At 45.3% G+C, this 18,675-nt stretch overlaps 1 protein-coding gene across 9 annotated transcripts in view; it reads left to right on the top strand.

Annotated features, from left to right (window-relative positions):
* nfixb (nuclear factor I/Xb) overlaps window positions 1-17,811 on the top strand; it is a 61,710-nt gene extending 43,899 nt beyond the window's left edge. For 7 of the 9 annotated variants that reach the window (XM_069524531.1, XM_069524529.1, XM_069524527.1 and 4 more), the window contains one exon: window positions 17,116-17,811. In XM_069524531.1, coding sequence (XP_069380632.1) covers window positions 17,116-17,796 — 681 coding nt within the window. In that variant the 3' untranslated portion in view covers window positions 17,797-17,811. Of the gene's footprint in view, window positions 1-15,623; window positions 16,650-17,115 lie in introns of those variants that run through there. The other 2 variants (XM_069524526.1, XM_069524533.1) reach the window with 2 other exon arrangements.
* The last annotated feature ends 864 nt before the right edge of the window (window positions 17,812-18,675 follow it).

Genomic DNA, 18,675 nt, shown 5'->3' on the forward strand with positions numbered 1-18,675 from the left:
TGAGCTCTCTGTGTTTCCAGCTTTTCTCTTTCCACATTCCGCCTCGTTCACTTTCACTCGCTGTCCGACAGGAGGCAGATTCAGGGCGTCCACACAAACACGTTACCGTCGTCCAGGTATGACTGGAGCTGCAGCCACGCTACGTCAGAAACTAACTGGATCCTGTGTCTGGTTGAACTCAAGCCCAAAGTGTACGTGTTACATTTTGTGGTTTCTCCTGCAGAACACCTGCTCATTACTCACACCAGGCCCAGGTGTGCATTCTGTCTGAAACACGAAGCTCCTGAAGCTCCTGAAGCTCCTGAAGCTCATGATGCTCATGAAGCTCCTGATGCTCATGAAGCTCCTGATGCTCCTGATGCTCCTGAAGCTCCTGAAGCTCCTGATGCTCCTGATGCTCCTGATGCCCATGAAGCTCCTGATGCCCATGAAGCTCCTGATGCTCCTGATGCTCCTGATGCTCCTGATGCTCCTGAAGCTCCTGATGCTCATGAAGCTCCTGATGCTCATGAAGCTCCTGATGCCCATGAAGCTCCTGATGCTCCTGATGCTCCTGAAGCTCCTGAAGCTCCTGATGCCCATGAAGCTCCTGATGCTCCTGAAGCTCCTGATGCCCATGAAGCTCCTGATGCTCCTGATGCTCCTGAAGCTCCTGAAGCTCCTGAAGCTCCTGAAGCTCCTGATGCTCATGAAGCTCCTGATGCTCCTGATGCTCCTGAAGCTCCTGAAGCTCCTGAAGCTCCTGATGCTCCTGAAGCTCCTGATGCTCATGAAGCTCCTGAAGCTCCTGATGTTGCTCCACAGTGTTTTCAGACTCTTCATCATGGATATTATCACAGTTTCAAAGTTGCGATCGGTTCAGCCATGTTTAAAAGTGACTTTACTCAACTGTTCAAGCCATTTAATGACTGTTAGCTAATTATTTAACATTTAATTAAAACTTGTAGCTAACGAAACACCAATTTAACCATGAACTCTTTCAACTATTAATAATCCTAACATTTAGCTTTTTTAATTAATTTAACAATTTCACTGTTAGCTTCAACCTTTTAATCACAACGTTTAGCAAACTATTTCAGAAATAGAACCATTAGTTTCTGCTCTTTCAACTTTTTACTTGTAACTTTTAGTGAATCATTCCAGAAACTTAACCATTAGCTAGAAGTTTCAGCCATTAAACAGAACCTTTAGCTATTGATTTTAAACACAAGTTAACCATTAGCATTCAGTATATAGCCTTTTCTACACACTCTCTCAATAAGAACACATGATGTGCAGGTGTTGACTTCATATCTGGAGATATATATATATATATATATATTTATATTTACACGACTTCTAATCAAATCGTGGTTTCTGGATCACGGCTGAAAGTAATCGTGTCAGCAAAAATACATTTCAACAATCCGTCCGTCCACCTGGTGAAGCCTGGAGAGAAAATTACAATCATTTAAAGTAAAAGGTCGCAGACATCATCAGGCCACAGTTAATTAGAGCGTCATGGTGCTGATTTCAGTTGTTTGGTTGTCAAGAGGTGATGTAACGCGTTGACATCACTCGATGATGCCGTAGCATTCACCATCTTTTCACCATTTCCCTTTAAGTAGGAGGGATAAAGACGCATTGATTGGCTCCTTGATTGTACCTCAAATTTCCCGAGGCCTACTTTCATCATCACGCTACATTACCTCATGTTGTAGCAGAGGAAAAGTAGAATATGTTCCTCCGCTGAACACGAGGAAACGTAATCCACCCCGGCTATCGAGGAGATAAGATTATGAGCCCAGAAATGATCGTATTCATGACTTAGCATCAACATTTGACATCTACTTTTATCCTCTCTCCCCAGGAACGTGGCTTAAAGGTTGTGATTAGGCTTAATAGGCATTTATTGGGTTAATGTCGGAGGGAAAATCTTTTCCTGTCTTGGGGGTGGGTGGAGGAACGTTGACGCTCGGAGGCTTATGAACCCGCAAGTCAAACAGTAATGAAAACAGTTGTGACCTGATTTCAAGAGCCGGGGGGAAAAAAAAGACATAGAGGAGATGGGAGAGGAGGATTTTTAAGGTTACAGACAAAGACAACAACAAAGACAGGACATCTTGCTTTTCTAACCATGTGTTGTCTTTTCTGTCTTTCTTATTAGCCTCTCATGTCGTCCTGTTACCTTCCCCGTCTGTTTCTGTCTGCGTATCTAGTTCGGCCACCCCATCCAGTAAGGAATAGCTGTCACCCCAGGGAACAAAGTGCTAGAGCTTGCTCTTCGGAGCAGGAAGTTGGCGCGGGGCCAGGGGTGGAAAATCTATACTCGGTTGCATAATATAACAAATCTTTACCTCGCATGAACTCTGAGGAGGCCTGGCAGCTGTGAGCAAACAGAGCTGCAGGGCGGGAGTTTGTGTGTTATTAACCGACTCTGTTTGTGTGGAAGTGTCTGTGTATGTGTTGGGTATGAGTGCACGCTCTATACTTCTTGTGACTTGTGTTTGCAGGCTGCCGCAGCAGGCCCGGGGCTGCGTGAGACCCCGGTGACAGTGGAGCAGGGTTGCAGGAGAGTCAAACAGACTCTTGTTGATATATTTTAAAAGAAAAAATTAGAGCGTCAGAGTAGAGTAGAGTTGAGCAGAGGAGACGAAGGCCAAGCGGGACTCAGGGTTCGACTCGAACACGACTCTGCGGCTTCTTCTCTTGGCCCCCGACTTGCAGTAACTACTATCCCGACTACAGCTGCAGCGTCCTCTGCGAGGGAATTCAAATATAAACTTTCTGCTCTGTTTAGGCTCAGAGAAATAGCTGCAGGATTAGTGTGTGTTACATGGAAAGTTGTATATTTGACTGGAAAATTCGGTGCAGGATAAGGATTCCATGTCACTGCTAAAATACAAAACACAGATGGACCACATTTAGCTTTGCCCCGTGAGTTCATGGCGTGGCACCGGGTCTGCTCGTCCAACGCTCATTAGAAATGAAACTCTCTCTCTCTCCACATCTCACTGTTATTCAGATGTGTAGCTGGTGTTCATGTTCGCTGATTAATAATCCCGCAGGAGTCCTTTTTTCGTGATGCGACCAACTTAAAAAAGCCGTAATGGAGAAACAGCCTGTGCCGCTCCTCTGTTGTGGCTGCAGTTCTGTTGAAGCGGGACGTGGAGGGAATGCACCCGCAAGCGCTCGGCTGTCTGACATGTCAAGCTGCTGTCAGTCTCGTCGGCGTGTCCCGTGAAACTTAAGACTGGGCTCATTATGGTCATCATCTGGAATAAAGTGCAATCATCTCCGCCACCTGTGGCAAGCTGCCGCAGAGAGACGACTCCTGTAGGCCGCTTGGCCCTGTCTGCTAGAGTCGCATATCAGTTCACGCACGTTAATTCTATTCACCGCGGCTTTTTCCCCCCTTTTTTCTTTCCGTCTGCACACCTGAGCTGAGGTATTTTGGAAGCAGGAGTTAGGACTCATATGGGGACCACAAATTGACGGTATATTGCAGCCAGGCTGCGGAGATTTACGATGAAAGTGAATAGGGATGGTGTGGGCGGGTTTGCAGAGGTGCATATTATGCGTTTTTCTCTTCTTTTTTTTTTTTTAATACTCTGAGGCGCTCTGGGCCTTGGGAATGGTTTAGAGGAGTAAAACAACAGCAGCGTTATTTTTCTCTCCTTCGGTCCAGAAAGATTATAGAAAGAAATACGGCAGGAGGAGAGCAAGGAAGGACGAGAAAGAAGAGAGGGAAATGGGCGGGAGTGAGAGAGGCCGTAGTCTGTGTGTTATAAATACAGTAGACTGGGGAGCACTCCATGTCCTTTTATTTTTTCTACCAGCATGATTTGTTTGATTTACTCTGTATCAATCAGCGGAGGATGTATTTAAACGAACTTGAAGTATATTTGAGAAAGAGTCTTTATAGCTGTGGCTGTTCCTATTCTCCTTTTACTTTCCTTGGAAGCAGACCGTGATTAAAACAGACGATATAGGCGTATTGTATTTCCTCAGGGATTGGAAGGAATGCAAATGCATCATAACCATATTATACTAGTTAGGAGCGGTATGTGCTGCCAAGCCTCTGGATGCAGGAGAGAGTAGACGCAGTTAAACTGGAGGGAACCGAGTCCCACAAAGAGCCAGGATCCCACAACTGCAACAACAGGAGAGGATATCTGACACTGTTGGACTATATTTGACATTTCATAGGATACACACAGAACCGAAGCCTTCGCTGCGTAAAAAAGACAGATTTGTCCCTCTGTGAATAACTGAACTGAGGAAATCTCTTAAAAAAAAAAAGAAAAAAAGTTTCTCTCTCCGTGTGCTGATGTGCGTCCGTGTGCCACAGAATCCGTTTGGCATTTTTTGTTGTGAGGGAAGCATGTTGCTGGTGGGACTTTGGCCGGCACAATCCCTCCTCTGTTAAAACAATGCGGCAGTTGTCCTCCCTAACCTAATTACTCCCTCCAGGGGGAGAAAGGCAACAGCACCAAATCCCATAGTTAGGAGCTCTGATCTGGACCCTGCTGCAAGAAAAGGCCTCATTCATTTCCCTCCAACACACACACACACACACACTCACAGACACACACACACACACACACACACTTTCTATTTTTCACTGGGTTCGGCCTGACGGAAGCTAATTATGCTCTAATATATCCTTATTTTTCTCCTGGTTTATTATTGTTCTAAATTAATTGACGCTGAGGATGTAATAGTATCTGAAGTTTGAGTATTGTTGTAGTAATTTCCTGCCCTAAGCTCAGTGTTATCAGCAGTACACCGATGCACAGACGCAGTACTTCTTGTTGTTCGTTCATATACCGCAACGAAAATGCTAGTTGTAGAAAATAATGTGCAAATACAAATGATACACATACATACACAAATACTGACACTGGGTACAAATGGCCTGTTGTAGTACATGAGTACTAGGTTAAAGTTTTTATTTTTTATAGTACTACTACTATGTTATTTACCCAGATTAACAAAAGTAGAATATTTACACAAACACGTCAAACTAGTCCTTTGTGTTGGCTGGTACTGGATACTAAGATAAAGATATTTATTTTAAAGTATAAGATAAAACTATTCGAGCATTCAGTATACTTACAGTTACTGGAAGGAACTTTAACACAACTTTCACAGCTTCCTGTCTTTCCCTTGTTTTGCATTTTTCACCTTCCTTAACCTCTCGTCTGTCTTCACTGCTCGCCGTCACTTACTGGCAGCGCCACATTCTGAAAACTTTATTACTGTAACTTCAGACAAGGAAGTCTGCATAGGAAGAGGGGAAAGGGATGTGTGTGTGTGTGTCTGTGTGTGTGTGTGTGTGTGTGTGTGTGTGTGTGTGTGTGTGTCTGTGTGTGTGTGTGTGTGTGAGTGGCACTCAGCGAAAAGAGGAAAAGGGTGTTAAAGTCTTAATTCTCCCTCAACCAACCTGTTTTGTTTACTCGTCTCTCCTCTCTCAGGAAGATTAGAGCAGCCATTGTGTGGAGTGCTTGGGAAATAAGGCCCGAAGTTTATATTTGGAGATTGTTGCGGTGCTGCGTCGCTGGTCTAGACTGTCGGGGTTTCAGACGTCTTTGTTTGTTTGTCTGGAGGAAAGAGAATTCCATTTGTTGCCACTGAGATGGAGATTTCTTTTGCGAGGGAGCGCGCTGCTCCTGTCCGGTTCAAAAAAAAAATCTAAATATTCAATGTGAGTTTTTAAATAGTTTTATTGAGTCTTAAGCCATTTTCTGCTCAACACCTGCAGAAATAACGTTTTGTGTTTGTGCATGTGTGCGTCTGGTCGAGCGGCGTGATGATTTCCGGTGTGAGGGTTTGAGTCCGTCCGGCCTGAGTGGACCCCGCGGCTCCACGCTCGCCCGTCAGCAGCAGCAGAATCTCTTTAACAGCATTAGCAGGACTTCAGCCTCCGGCCCTCTGTGTTAACTCTTCTAGAATCCTGATTACAAACCTTTATATTTTACATTTCACACATTTTTAATTTTTGATTTATTCTCTCTCCTTTGCTCTTTTCCATTTTCTCTGTTACTACTTTATGAACCTGTCCTGTTTGGTGATTGACCTGTCAGTGTCCGCCACGACTGACTTTCTTTTCCATTTCATCAGTAACTTCTGCTTTCTAATTGAAGCCAGCAGTAAGTTTATTAACCTCTTGTTTTCTGTAGCTCTGGTTCATCACCACGTCACATTTTCTGTCTGGCTGCTCGTTAAATGAGATGATTTAATGAATGTAAATGTATTTCAGTGAGCTGGAGTTACTTCCTCCATTTTTTCTACATTTCTTTTACTTTCTCTTTTTTGTTTCCAGCCCTTCTTGCCCTCCCTCCTGTTCTCTGTCTTCTATTTTGTATTTTTTCTTTATCAGGGCTCGTACAGACACATACAACCACACCTCTGTCAAATATTCGCCCCTGGTTGGTGCTTTGTGTCCACGGCAGACACGAGACAAAGTGCAGGGCCCAAAGGCTGCGGAGCGTTTTCACTCAGCTCAGGATCCATACAGGCAGGACCTCAGATCATCAGGGTTTAATTAATAACTTATGGCTACAGCTTAAGCTCAGTTTCTTGGCTAATTCAGACGGAAAAGTATGAAGATAAAAAAGAATATATAGACAGGAGGCCATGACGGGGGTGTGCACAGACGTGGAGGGTGAGACGGAGGGGGTTGCGAGTCGGGGATGGCGGCAAAGCATTTGCATAAAGGGCAGGGCATCATGCCCAATGGTGGGAAAGGTTGGCATCACGCCTTTCAGACTGGCAGAGAGGGAAGACTGGAGAGAGAGAGACAGAGAGAAAGGGGGGTGTAGTCAATAGTGCATCCCTTGTTCAGAAAGAGGAGGTCCCTCGCTGTTGGCAGCAGAGCAGGCTAAATCTCTAGTTTGATTGTGTGCTAGATTGCCCCTTTATTTGTCTGATTGCAAAGCGTTCAACACTGCATTAGCAGCGGGCTTTACTTTCCAGGAGGGAGTTTTTCTGTCTTGGCCTTGGCCTCATCTGTTGCTACACATGCACAACGTCTCCCAGTTCACGTCTTGTGCAATCAGCACGTCGGAGCACGAGGGGAAGTTTCTGACCCGTCTGTTTTATCTCCGTCCTCCAACCGCAACGGCAGCGTCTCCGAGGTTAACGACGATGTTGATTCAGCCCGATGCCACGTTCAGATGTGTTTTCATAGATAATTACCGACCCGCAGACAACACTGACTTCTTCTGTCCGTGGGCGTCTGTCTCACCTTCTCTCTGTCAGAACCACTGCTCCGGGGTTCTGGTGACGTCCTGGTAGAAGAGAGAGAAATGGTTATTTAGCGAGGGCCCGTTGCTTTTTGGCCCCGAGTCCATCAGCGCTGTAGCCTAGAGTTCCGCGGCTCTTGCCTTCGCCGGGCCAACCCGTGGCCTTCATGACCTCGAGTAGCCTGTAAACTCATCGTGACCACAAACCTTAATGACTCTTTTAATTTACATTTCTACTTAATTCTGAATTTACGGAGAATTCTTGCGTCGAACCGCATTTTCTCTGAAGCAACAATGAAAAATGATCGTATTGAATTCAGTGAATATTGATATGAAACAAAGAAAGATGCAGATGTTTTCGTGTTAAATGGCTAAAATGATAAAAAAAAAAGATTTTTGTTTAGTGTGAATCTGTGATTGCTCAACGTTTCCATGTCGGGCTGAATTTTGCAGAAATTCCATTTAATGAAACAAATGATGTGTTCAGTGAAAGAACGCAGCTCTCTTCAGAGCCTGACTGAAAATCTGAATAAATTCAAATAGAAAGTTGTATTTATCTGTGGCTGCAGCATGAAAACCAAATGACTCGTTGCACAGAAGAGATTCCAGTTATATATTATTATGAGGTACAATCATTAACATGCATGTTTGAGTTTTAGCTGCTTCTGCTTTTAATAATTCATTGACCTTTAAAACTGTTCATTTCAATATGTTGTATTTTATATGTAAAATCTTAATTTGAAAAATAAACAATTCCAGAAGTTAAATAAATCTGGTGACGTGTGTAAAGTAGCATCAAAGTAAAAGTACCTCAAAACAAATGCAATATATTAAGTTACTTTTGAGTATTTCTCTCATAGCTCGAAGATGAGGTTTTCCGTGGGATATCGATCGACCGTTTCGAGATTCACAAATTTCCCGATCTGTCTTTAAACAATTCCCGTTTTTTTCCCGTACGAGACAAGTTAATCCTGCTGTAATCAGTTCGCTCTGTTCATGTCGTCCATTAGTGTGAGTGATGGGAGACAAAAGCCTTTAGTCCTTCTGTGCAGAAAAAGTCCCTCTAAAGTTAAGAAGAGGCTTCGGCAGTTTGAGTTAAACAAATCAGGAGGATTTCTTCCAAAGCTCAATATTCCCTCTTTTTCCCCTCGACTGCAGCTCAGCAAAGAGCGAAGCTTCGGTAACTTTGGAAGATATTTGATTTGACTGACGCACAGAAGGGCTGTGGAGTTTATCCCTCGTCACTTACCACATGGAGGGATTCCTTTACGGCCAACACGAACAGGAGGAATCGTTACAGGAAGTGAAACCTCAGCGTTCACGTTGGCATCCAGCAACTGTTTTAACACATGCTGGGGAAAAAATGTGACCGTGGACGGAGAAGACTGAGCGAAGAAGCAGTGAAGTGAAGACGCTCAGGTCAAAACCAGCATGTGTGATATATTATAAAACTCTGCAGCAACATATTATCTGACATCAAGCTGTTGGCGCGTTAACGCAGCGCTTGTGCTCTCTCGTAAATTAACTCGCACAAAGGCTGCAACACAAAAAGCTCAAATGTAAAGCAGAGGCAGCTTTAAAACAAGAGCTGGTGATTAATATTAGAGTGTGTGTGTGTGTGTGTGTGTCTGAGGCTTTGTCGGGTTCGCTCCAGTGCAACACAACAGTTGTGTGGTCAGGTTTGGCTTCGAACAGGCAACAAACACCAGCGCTCCGCTCCAGTGTTTGTCTCGGGTTTGAAAGCACAACCGTGTTGTTTCAGCTCACTTTGGTCTCCGTGTGTGAAAGGCTGACTTTACCATTTCATACTCGTCTCTTTGAAAAGAGGAGTAAAGCCCTACAGCTTTGTTAAGCTGCAAGTTAACACATGAACCTGAAGATCCTTTCCTTTTTTTTTTTTTTTTTCCATTTCAGGCCGTGTTGACACTCTTAATTCTGCAGAGGGATCTTTTCATAAGAGGGGCTGTGGTGTAACAGTCCCTCTGCTTTGTGCTGGTAATTCTCCCTGACGTGTGTCAACCTCACGCTCGAGATCAAAGATGGCGCGGCCGACAGAGCTAACGGCCACTAGCTGCCGAAACGCCGTCAAAACGCCGTCTCACTTCCAGCAGGATCAAATGTTTTGTGACCATCAAACCAAAAGGGGAGAGCGGGAAGAATTTAAGTGTGTTTCTTTGTTGCAGAAAATTAACACCCGCCATCAGCCAACTGCTGCTGAAAGCTGGCTGCCTTGTACCGCGGCCCTCTCCGCCACCAAACTCCTTGGGAACCCGCTGGTTATTGAATAGTTTGAAACTAAAAGAACAACTAAAGCGTTGAAAACCTGGTCAGCAGCTTCACCGTGACTCGGTCCGCTCTGGCAGCAGGGTGAGCAGCAGTCGTCTGTTGGCCGGCACAGTGAGAAAACACTCAGTCATGGCTGTTGTGGCGCTGAGTCGGCCTGTCCCGGCACGGCCAGTCACTCACGTGCATTCACACACACACACACATATTAGTGAGACTCAGGGCGGCGCCTTCATCCAGCAGCACATTCTTTCTGGACTGTAGGTGAGTTAAATCAGCTGCAGTGGGATCCAGCTCAATAAGCAGCAGCGTGAATAGCACATCCTGGGCTGGGTTCAGGTTTGGAATATGTGTCAGTGTCTTCCTCCGCTCATCAATACCGTCTTCATCCAAGAACATTCACACGCCCCAACACGCCTCGTACCTCGGCGAGCAGGAACAAATGTTGTTTTATGTGAAATGGCCATGAGAGGATCATAAAAAACTAAATCGCCTCCAGCGATCTGGTTTGCTTTGATCTCGCTGCTTTCAGAACTTATAAACGAGGTGATTCTTTTGTTTGTCGTTCGTTGAACAGAACCTCTAGTGTTTCTCGTGTGGATTCATGCCTGTGCTGCAGGATGGGTCTTTACCTGCTGGAACCAGGCGTCCCGCGGTGGCTGATGTCTGGGCCGAAGCGGTGGCTGCACACCCAGAGGTTCTGAGGAAGGACCCAGTCTGTTTTTCAGTGCAGCCAGGCAGCAGAGCCCCTTTTGTGGGACTGGAATGTGCCGTGCGTGCCTCTTCCTCTGCTGGTTGCCCCCCACACGGCCCACCCCGGGCACGTTAGCACGCAGCCACCGCAAATTGCTTGCAGATTTTTCACACCTAGTAATGCACTGGTGTGTAAACTCAGATAAGTGCAACCAACGCAGGGGCGCCGAGCCGTGGATCTTTACGCATCACTTGCGAGCCACAGAAACGACAGAGTGTGGCGACTCTCCCCCTAGATTTTAATCTCACGCCCCCCCCCCTGCCAGTTTCTAATGATTAACAGGAACGATTCCAGTGTGTGATAACAACCTGGAGACATGCAGCAGCCACTGTGGCCTGTTCTGATTACTGTACCGAACCACAGACAGCTCAGAGAAGACAGGGAGCATCTGGGAAACTGTCGGGTTGGTTCGAGACGAAAACCACGGTACCCACCTGCTACCTGGAGAAATGATGATCTTATAACCTTCTCTTATTTGTTTGAGGTTAAACTGGAGATAAAATATCCAAACCTGGATAAATCTGAACGTGTTGCACTCTTAAGTCAATGATTGAGCCTCTGTCCTGTGTCCTCCTCCACCTTCCTCTGCCCTGGCTCTCCACACAGCGGCCTGAGCCGGGGTCAGGGGGAGCCGGTGTCAGGCTCCGTCCGGGGTCAGGGACGCTCAGTTGGGCAGGAGAGGACGGAGCCGAGCCCCAGCAGCACAAAGCTGCACTAATGAAGGGCCGGGCGGCTGGGAGGCCCTCGGGTTATGCAGACAGTGGTTTAATTGGTCTAATGAGATGCAGCGTGGCCTCGGCGAGGTCATCCACCGCAGGACGGAGCAGGACAAAGCGGTGGCGGAGGAGCAGACTGGCTCGGTTCCTTTCTGAACTTTAACAGTTTCCAGTGATTTACAGACAAACTCTGTCACTTCTTCATGTTCTCGTAATTTTAAAAAGCTGAAATTATTGAGATGATCAATGTTTGCTGGAAAACAAAACACTCAAGCCAAAAATTCATCATAACAAAATTTTAAAAAAGCATTTCACTGTGCCAAAATTATGATTTTTTTTTTTTTTTGGCTTGGCGATGTGGACTATTATCTCCATCCTTTCCTGGAAAGTCAGTCAAGGTTGGTCGGAATAAAAAAAAAAAAAAAAGATAATTCTAATTTCTCTCTGATTTGAATTGCATAGTTTTTTACATAGTCTTTATTTTATGTGTATATATGGATGTTGAGGGTTTTACTTTACAGAAATGGAGCAGCCTTTAATTTTGTTATCTATTTATATTCATCAACCCAACCATTATCTTCCACTTCCATGTGACATAAGAAAGTGGAATGAGACTCTTTATATGCATCAACACATATATATATATATATATATATATATATATATATATATATATATATATATATATCATATGATATTTAATTGTCTGGTTTTCCTTTTGACCTATATATAGAATCCACATTAAATGTACAACAACCCTTGTTTAACCTAATTGTTCAAATTCTCACAGGCAAAAAAATATTTCAATATCCTTTTCCCCTCAAAACACAATACTATTATTAATTATTAATAAATCACAATATGATTATTCTTCATGCACATTAATAAAACCGATGTTTTAAATGGTGGATTATTTGAGTGTTAAAATGCAGTGCAGGGTCTTCACAGGCACTAATGAATCACACGGAGCTTTTCAGAGTAAAAGAGTCTTTTTCTCTGCAGCTGAAAGAGTTAATCTGAAGTTGGCAGCCACGGTCTCAGTCAGAGACGTGCGGAGAATAGAAAAATAAAGGACTTCAAAAATCATTTCTTTTGTCTCAGGCCACATTCAGCTGAGGCTTTTTACGCAGATCATATTTTATTTTATTTTGCAGAATGAAAACTGGCGCATTCGCAGTGGAAAATGCGGTTTGAATCTTTGATATAGTAAAAATGTTATATATATATATATATATATATATATATATGTATGTGAATAAAACAACACAGTGATATTTCGCTTTAGTTTTTCTAAACAGCTCCTTAAATAATAATGATAAGAAAAACAGAGACAGTGAATCTGGGTCATTTTGGGCCTCATCAGGAAACAGGCTTTTCTTCAAGTGCATCAGTTAATATTAAAATTAATTGATATCAATTCGTGGGGTTTTAAAACCCGTTTCAGGCTCGTGCTCTTATTTTCCTGCTCCTCAGCTCGTTCCATTTTATTCCTGGCTGCACAGATTCCCTCTTTTTAAACATTCATATTTTGAAATCAGGGGAAACAAGGAGAGACGTGATGGTGCGTTTTTGATTTTTGAACGAGGCCGAGGATGATGAAGCCACAGAGAAACATTTTAATTTTAATTTCCAGGTTTGAAACGTGACCCTTAACGCACCACGCGCTCTTTTTTTTAAATTTTTTTTTAAATATCTGGAACCTTTACTGTGAAGGAGAAGAGTAGGCTTTTGTTTTGTAGGTGAACAGGTGACTTGTTAAAAAAAAAAAAAAAAAAGGGGGATCACGCAGATCACGCGCGTCCAATCGACAATCGATCATTAACGCGCATTGACGCAGAAGGCCGCGCGCTCTGGCCTCGATTGGATCCTCAGGTGAGAAGAACTTTCATCATGTGATGACGCTGCTTCCACTGCAGGCCCGACACGCACACGCACACGCACGGTGAGCAGCTTATCCCCCCCCCCCCCATGTGGCACTCTGAAGACCTCAGCTCTGTGACTCGGTTTTATTTCTCACGCAAACAGCAGAACGAAGGAAAAATGACTTACAAAGCCCTCGTAGTCAAATTCCAGTGACGTTTGAATGGTGGTTTATTTGCATTTTGGCAGGGTCACCGAGAAAAGCTTTAAATCTGAGTGAAAGGCATCAGACTCGGGGATCACATCCAAGTGCCAGTTATCTTCTGCTGCTGGGGTCTGTGCTGCAGGTGGGGACGGAGACATGGAGCCAAACACGAGCAGGAACACAAAGTCCATACATGATATAATTATCAGGGTGAATGTTATTTATTCTAAAGACTCCTGAGTTCCACACTCGTCTTTATGAGCAGAGAGCGACAAATGTTTTAAAACCTCCACATAAACTGAACTGCTGTAACGATTGGTTATGTGCTGAGGGAGCTGATGGAGAAGTTTAGAGCCACGGCCCAAAACGACGTCAAGATCAGAATGTTCTTATCGATATTTATCACGATGGACTTCACGTTATTGTTTCTTCTCGGTTTAAAGACTCCTGAGTGAAGGTTGTGGTTTTAATCCCTGAGCTCAGTCAGTTCCGCCTCCTCTCTGTTCTAACATGAACATCATATCAATTTATTTGTTATTGGACATTGTGATAATTATAGATTATCATTTTATTGCTAAGTCCCTTCTCCACTCCCTCTCTCTCTCTCCACACACACACACACACACACACACACCTCTGTGTGTGTCCGGCCTCCTTTGTTGCGTTATCTAACCATGCATCAAACTCTGGCGTCGTCCAATGACACGCAAGGCGACCGGGAGTGAATGCGGAGGTGCCTTGTCCTTCACCGTGTTAACAGATGATGGCTGAGAGTGGGCTTTTCATTAGGCTGATGCTCGGGGCTCGGCTGATGATGATGAGGCTGAAATGCATCGCTGTGAGGAGGCTGTGATGTTTATTAGTGAGAAAATGGTGGCGCTGAGTGTTTGAGTGCCTGTGCCTGTGTCTTTTGTTTGTGCATTTGCAGTCTGGCTTTGATTAAACAGTAATTCCGATGACCTTGGTCGTTATTTTTCAAACGTAGCCTTCCCTCTCTGCGTCAGCCTCGTTCAGTGTTTAGGTTTTTCCAGATGCTGCACCTGTTGGGTCATTTTCTTAAAACAAGGGCAGACGATTCTGCGTCTCAAACACTCTTTTATTTTAATTATTCTCCTAACGAGTAATTCTCTCATTGCTTCGTTGACAAAATGTGTTTTTATAATTTCCCCCGAGCCCTCGGTGACATCATCAAACTGCTTCTTTTGTCTTTATCAAACGAATCATTTTGAGTTTTTCGCTCCATATGTGAGAAGAGAAAACATCTATTGCTCATGTTGGAGAAACTGGAACAAGAGATTGTTTGTGATCAATCAATTTGCCGACTACCAGTTTTCTCTCAGTCGACAACTCGATGAACCGAACCCTCTACATTCAGTCCTTACGTCCGCATATGTCGACGCCATGAGGTTCTGAGCGGCGCTCTGGTTGTCGTTGCTTCCACGTTGGCAGCATCGTGGATGTTGTCAGAACAGCCAACGAGCGAAGGAATCATGTGATTTATGTGTACGTTGAATTTTGTTTTGTTTGGAGTCACAAGCCTCCGTTGCCGCTCTGTGATTCAGCAGCAGTTTGTGCCTTCAGACCAAAGCTGTCTGCAGAGCAGGTGCAACCGTGGACGTCGCCACGATGAGGCAACATGGCAGCCGTCGCCGCACAACCCCGCCAAATCCTCCCGGGGACGCGGGGAGGACAGCGCGGAGCAAAAAATGTTGGGGGATTGGGGATTTCATGGGAGACACTCACACTGTTGAACACAGCTGAGGCAGATTCTGTTTCCTCTGCCGTCCCCCTTTTATAAATTCTGTAACCATTTCTTCATTTGTGTATCTAAACCATGTCGCCGGTCATTTCTGTGTGTGCCGTCGGAGCAGTGTGGCTGCCCGGGTTTGTTTCTCCCTCTTTGTTTGCTGTGGTAAACCCACGAGCAGCTGCCGGCGGTGGGGTCTGCAGGGATTCTGAAGCTGTGTGTCCTCTCTTTGCCATCCTCTGCCAAGGTGGCATTATGCAAGCAGAGAGAGGGGTAGAGCGAGGCAGAGCGGCACAGAGGAGGGCGGGCGGGCGGGCGGGCAGGGGGGGGGAGGGGGTTTGTCGTGCGGGGTGGCGAGGCGCACGAGGCGATGGCGGCCATAGTAAAGATGGAGGCAGGCTGAGGGCTGCTGGGATTGGTGCAGGAGAGGACTCGCTCCCCTGAACTTTGCCTCCGTGTCAGAGTGGAACTTGTCGATTTGGCAAATTGTGCAACGTCGGACAAGGCTGCGCGCTCTCTTACACTCCCACCTGCTCCCTCTCTCTCTCTCTCTCTCTCTTGTGCACGCTCTCTCTCTCATTGCCACGACACCCCCCCCCCCCCCTTCCTCCTCCTCCTCTTCTCCTCCTCCTCCTCCTCCTCTTTCTCTTTTCCCTCCCTTTCAGCTCTTGAAGCTAACGCATTGGCTGGGCTACAGGCATCTTGTTGCCAAATAGGTGGGCCCTACTCGTGCTGGCAAAGGCTCAAGCAATGGTTAGGGAAAGAACGCGGAGAGGACGAGAGACGGCGAGCGAGAAACAGAAAGAGAAAGAGAGAGAGTTGGAGAGAAAAGGGGAAAAAAGAAGCAGCACTCGGCTTTGCCAGCGGTCGTATGCGCTCGTCCAACATTGATTCGGCTCTCTCTTTTTTTTTTTTCCCTATTCTGTGCTCTGCTCTCCCTGGCCCCCCCATCTGTGTGTGTGGTGTGTGTGTGTTTGTGAGTGTGTGTGTGTGCGGTGTGTGTGTGTGTGTGCACGAGTCTCGCGCCGGGCCCAGGGATCAGAACAGACACCACCACCAATTACACTTTGCCAAGGACTTTTTTTTTTTTTTTTTCGTAGATTTTTGGAAAGCACAAAGGACTGTTTATTTTAAGTCCCCGTTGTTAAAGTTTTTTTTTCTCCCAGAATGCAATACTGTTAACGTTTCTATTTTTACCTGACAAATTTTTACTACAACTTTTTATCCGGCTTTTTTTTTTTTGTTGTTGTTTTTTTTTGTTTTCGTCTCAATGATTCTGGTCGAGCTCCTGCAGTGAATTTTTTTACTTCTTAAAAATCTCTGTTGTCTTGTTTTTTAAATTTTCTTCCTCGTGTTTTTATCGGGCATCGTAGTCCACTAATTAATTTTTTTACGACCTCGCAATTTTTACATTTTTTTTTCTTTTTTCATCCGCTAATTCTCCAAACGCTGCCAAACCAGTGCTTGCTTTACATTTGGGAGCGCGGGAGGCAAAAAAAAAAAAAAAAAAAAACTGGTGGTGGAGGTTTTTTTTTTTTTCACTTTAAACGCTGTGCCAAATTTATGATGAGAGTGCAAAATGGTAACTACCAGGCCGTCTGTCTTCCTCTAGCAGTGTGGTTTTCTGTGGTGATTTCTGTCTGCTTTCAGTTTGTTGTGGAAATGTGAGTCTGGTTGGAGCTCCCCTTGCATGGTAGCACAGATAGGAAATGGTATGGCTGATCTTTTAGCAGCACATTTCAACAGTGGTCTTGTGGCGGCAAAGCTTGGCGGTGGTGAGCGACCGGTGTGTGGCAACCCTGGCACAGGAACGCTGTGGCGAGATCTGGGCTTTGTTGCCCAGAGATATGTAGTGAAGGTATTATGGTACAGCAAGAATAACTTCTCTTTTCACAGCAGGAAAACGGGAGCACAACTTGGCTCAGCTTCTCTGTGTGATTTGAATTGATGTATTTTCGTATTTGTCGTCTTTGTGGTTTTTTGCATCTTAAGCTAAAGACTAATTTTCTTGTTTATCGATGCATGTTTATTTATATTTTATCCGAATGGTTGAAAAAAAACAAAAACACACATTCTTTATTATTTCAGTTGAGAACATTTATTCCAATAGCTTTGGAATTATTGCATTTTAAATTAGATTGTAATTTAAAATCATTTTAATGAAATTGAACAACTGTCACTACATTTTATCACATTTTCACAGTTTCCCTATTTTTTATCGAAGATTGCAGAAATGTATTGGCAGCTTTATTTGCATGTTCTCTTTCAAATTAAGAGCCTTTTTTTCCAGCCCCCTAACACCTCGTCTCTCTTCCTCTCACCAGGATGAATTTCATCCCTTCATCGAGGCCCTCCTCCCCCATGTCCGTGCCTTCTCGTACACCTGGTTCAACCTGCAGGCCCGTAAGCGCAAGTACTTCAAGAAGCACGAGAAGAGGATGACCAAGGACGAAGAGCGCGCGGTGAAGGACGAGCTGCTGGGGGAGAAGCCAGAGATCAAGCAGAAGTGGGCCTCGCGCCTGCTGGCCAAGCTGCGCAAGGACATCCGGCCCGAGTTCCGCGAGGACTTTGTGCTCACCATCACGGGGAAGAAGCCTCCCTGCTGCGTGCTGTCCAACCCCGACCAGAAGGGTAAGATCCGCCGCATCGACTGCCTCCGCCAGGCCGACAAGGTGTGGCGACTGGACCTGGTGATGGTCATCCTGTTCAAGGGCAGCCCCCTGGAGAGCACGGACGGGGAGCGGCTGGTCAAGTCGCCCCAGTGCTCCAACCACGGCCTGTGTGTCCAGCCGCACCACATTGGAGTGACGGTCAAGGAGCTGGACCTCTACCTGGCCTACTTCGTCCACTCACCAGGTATGTGGTGCAGTTACCTGTATGACACACACTCACACACACTCACACGAACACACACACACACACACACACTCACACACACACTTCAGTTTGATGTGTCACACACACCTTGGCATGTGGGTCACAGATTAGACCCTGCCCTTTACTAAGTACCAAGCTGAGCTGACGCCAGGCTTCGTTAAACTCGCTCAGGACGCAGATAACGCCGCCGTTGACACATTTTTAAAGGGACAGTCCGCGCAGCGTAATCTTTAAAAATATTTTATCAGATCGACGTTTCTATCTGGTTTAAAGAGATTCTGAGAATTTGACAGCCAGGCTTAAAACCTCTGTTTACCCACAGATATGTTTGCAGTGGTACATTTGTTCAAGTATTTGTGTGAGCAAATTTGTCTAAATCCAAATGTGCATGTTTTCCGGCGCCATGTGTAAACAAAAGCATCTGCAAACCTGTTTATCTGAGTGTGCATGCATGTGCATACGTGTGCACGTGCGAGGCAGTTTGTCATGAGGCTTTAATCCGTGTGTAGGTTATTGTGAGATTGTTGTGTATCAGTGGCAGTAGTGATTTGTGTGTGTGTGTGTGTGTGTGTGTACGTGCAGTAGTGTGTGGAGAACGCAGTGACAGCTGGCCCAAGCCCAGATAGTTTAGGAGGCAGGAAGAGTCAGCCTGTCTGCAGCCTCAGCCTATAACGCATCTCTGCACACACACACACACACACACACACACACACACACACACACACACTCTCATACTCACGAGTGGACACACTCAGGAGCCCAAGCTGCCCCTTTATTGTTTGTCTGATTGTGCCGAACACACACACACACACACACACTCTGCCTCCGTTCACGAGACGTTTTATTTTATTCTCTATCTTTTTATTTTTCCGTACTCTCTCATGTTTCCTTCTGCGTCCGTGAGTTGAAATCAAGGTGGTGGAAATACTTCAGTGTGTGTACAAACCCACATTGTTCTGGAGGCTCCGCACTGTGAAACATAATCGTTGGTAATATTCCCTCACTTA

Source organism: Paralichthys olivaceus, chromosome 5, assembly GCF_024713975.1.
Source record: "Paralichthys olivaceus isolate ysfri-2021 chromosome 5, ASM2471397v2, whole genome shotgun sequence".
NCBI classification, from domain to species: Eukaryota; Metazoa; Chordata; class Actinopteri; order Pleuronectiformes; family Paralichthyidae; genus Paralichthys; species Paralichthys olivaceus.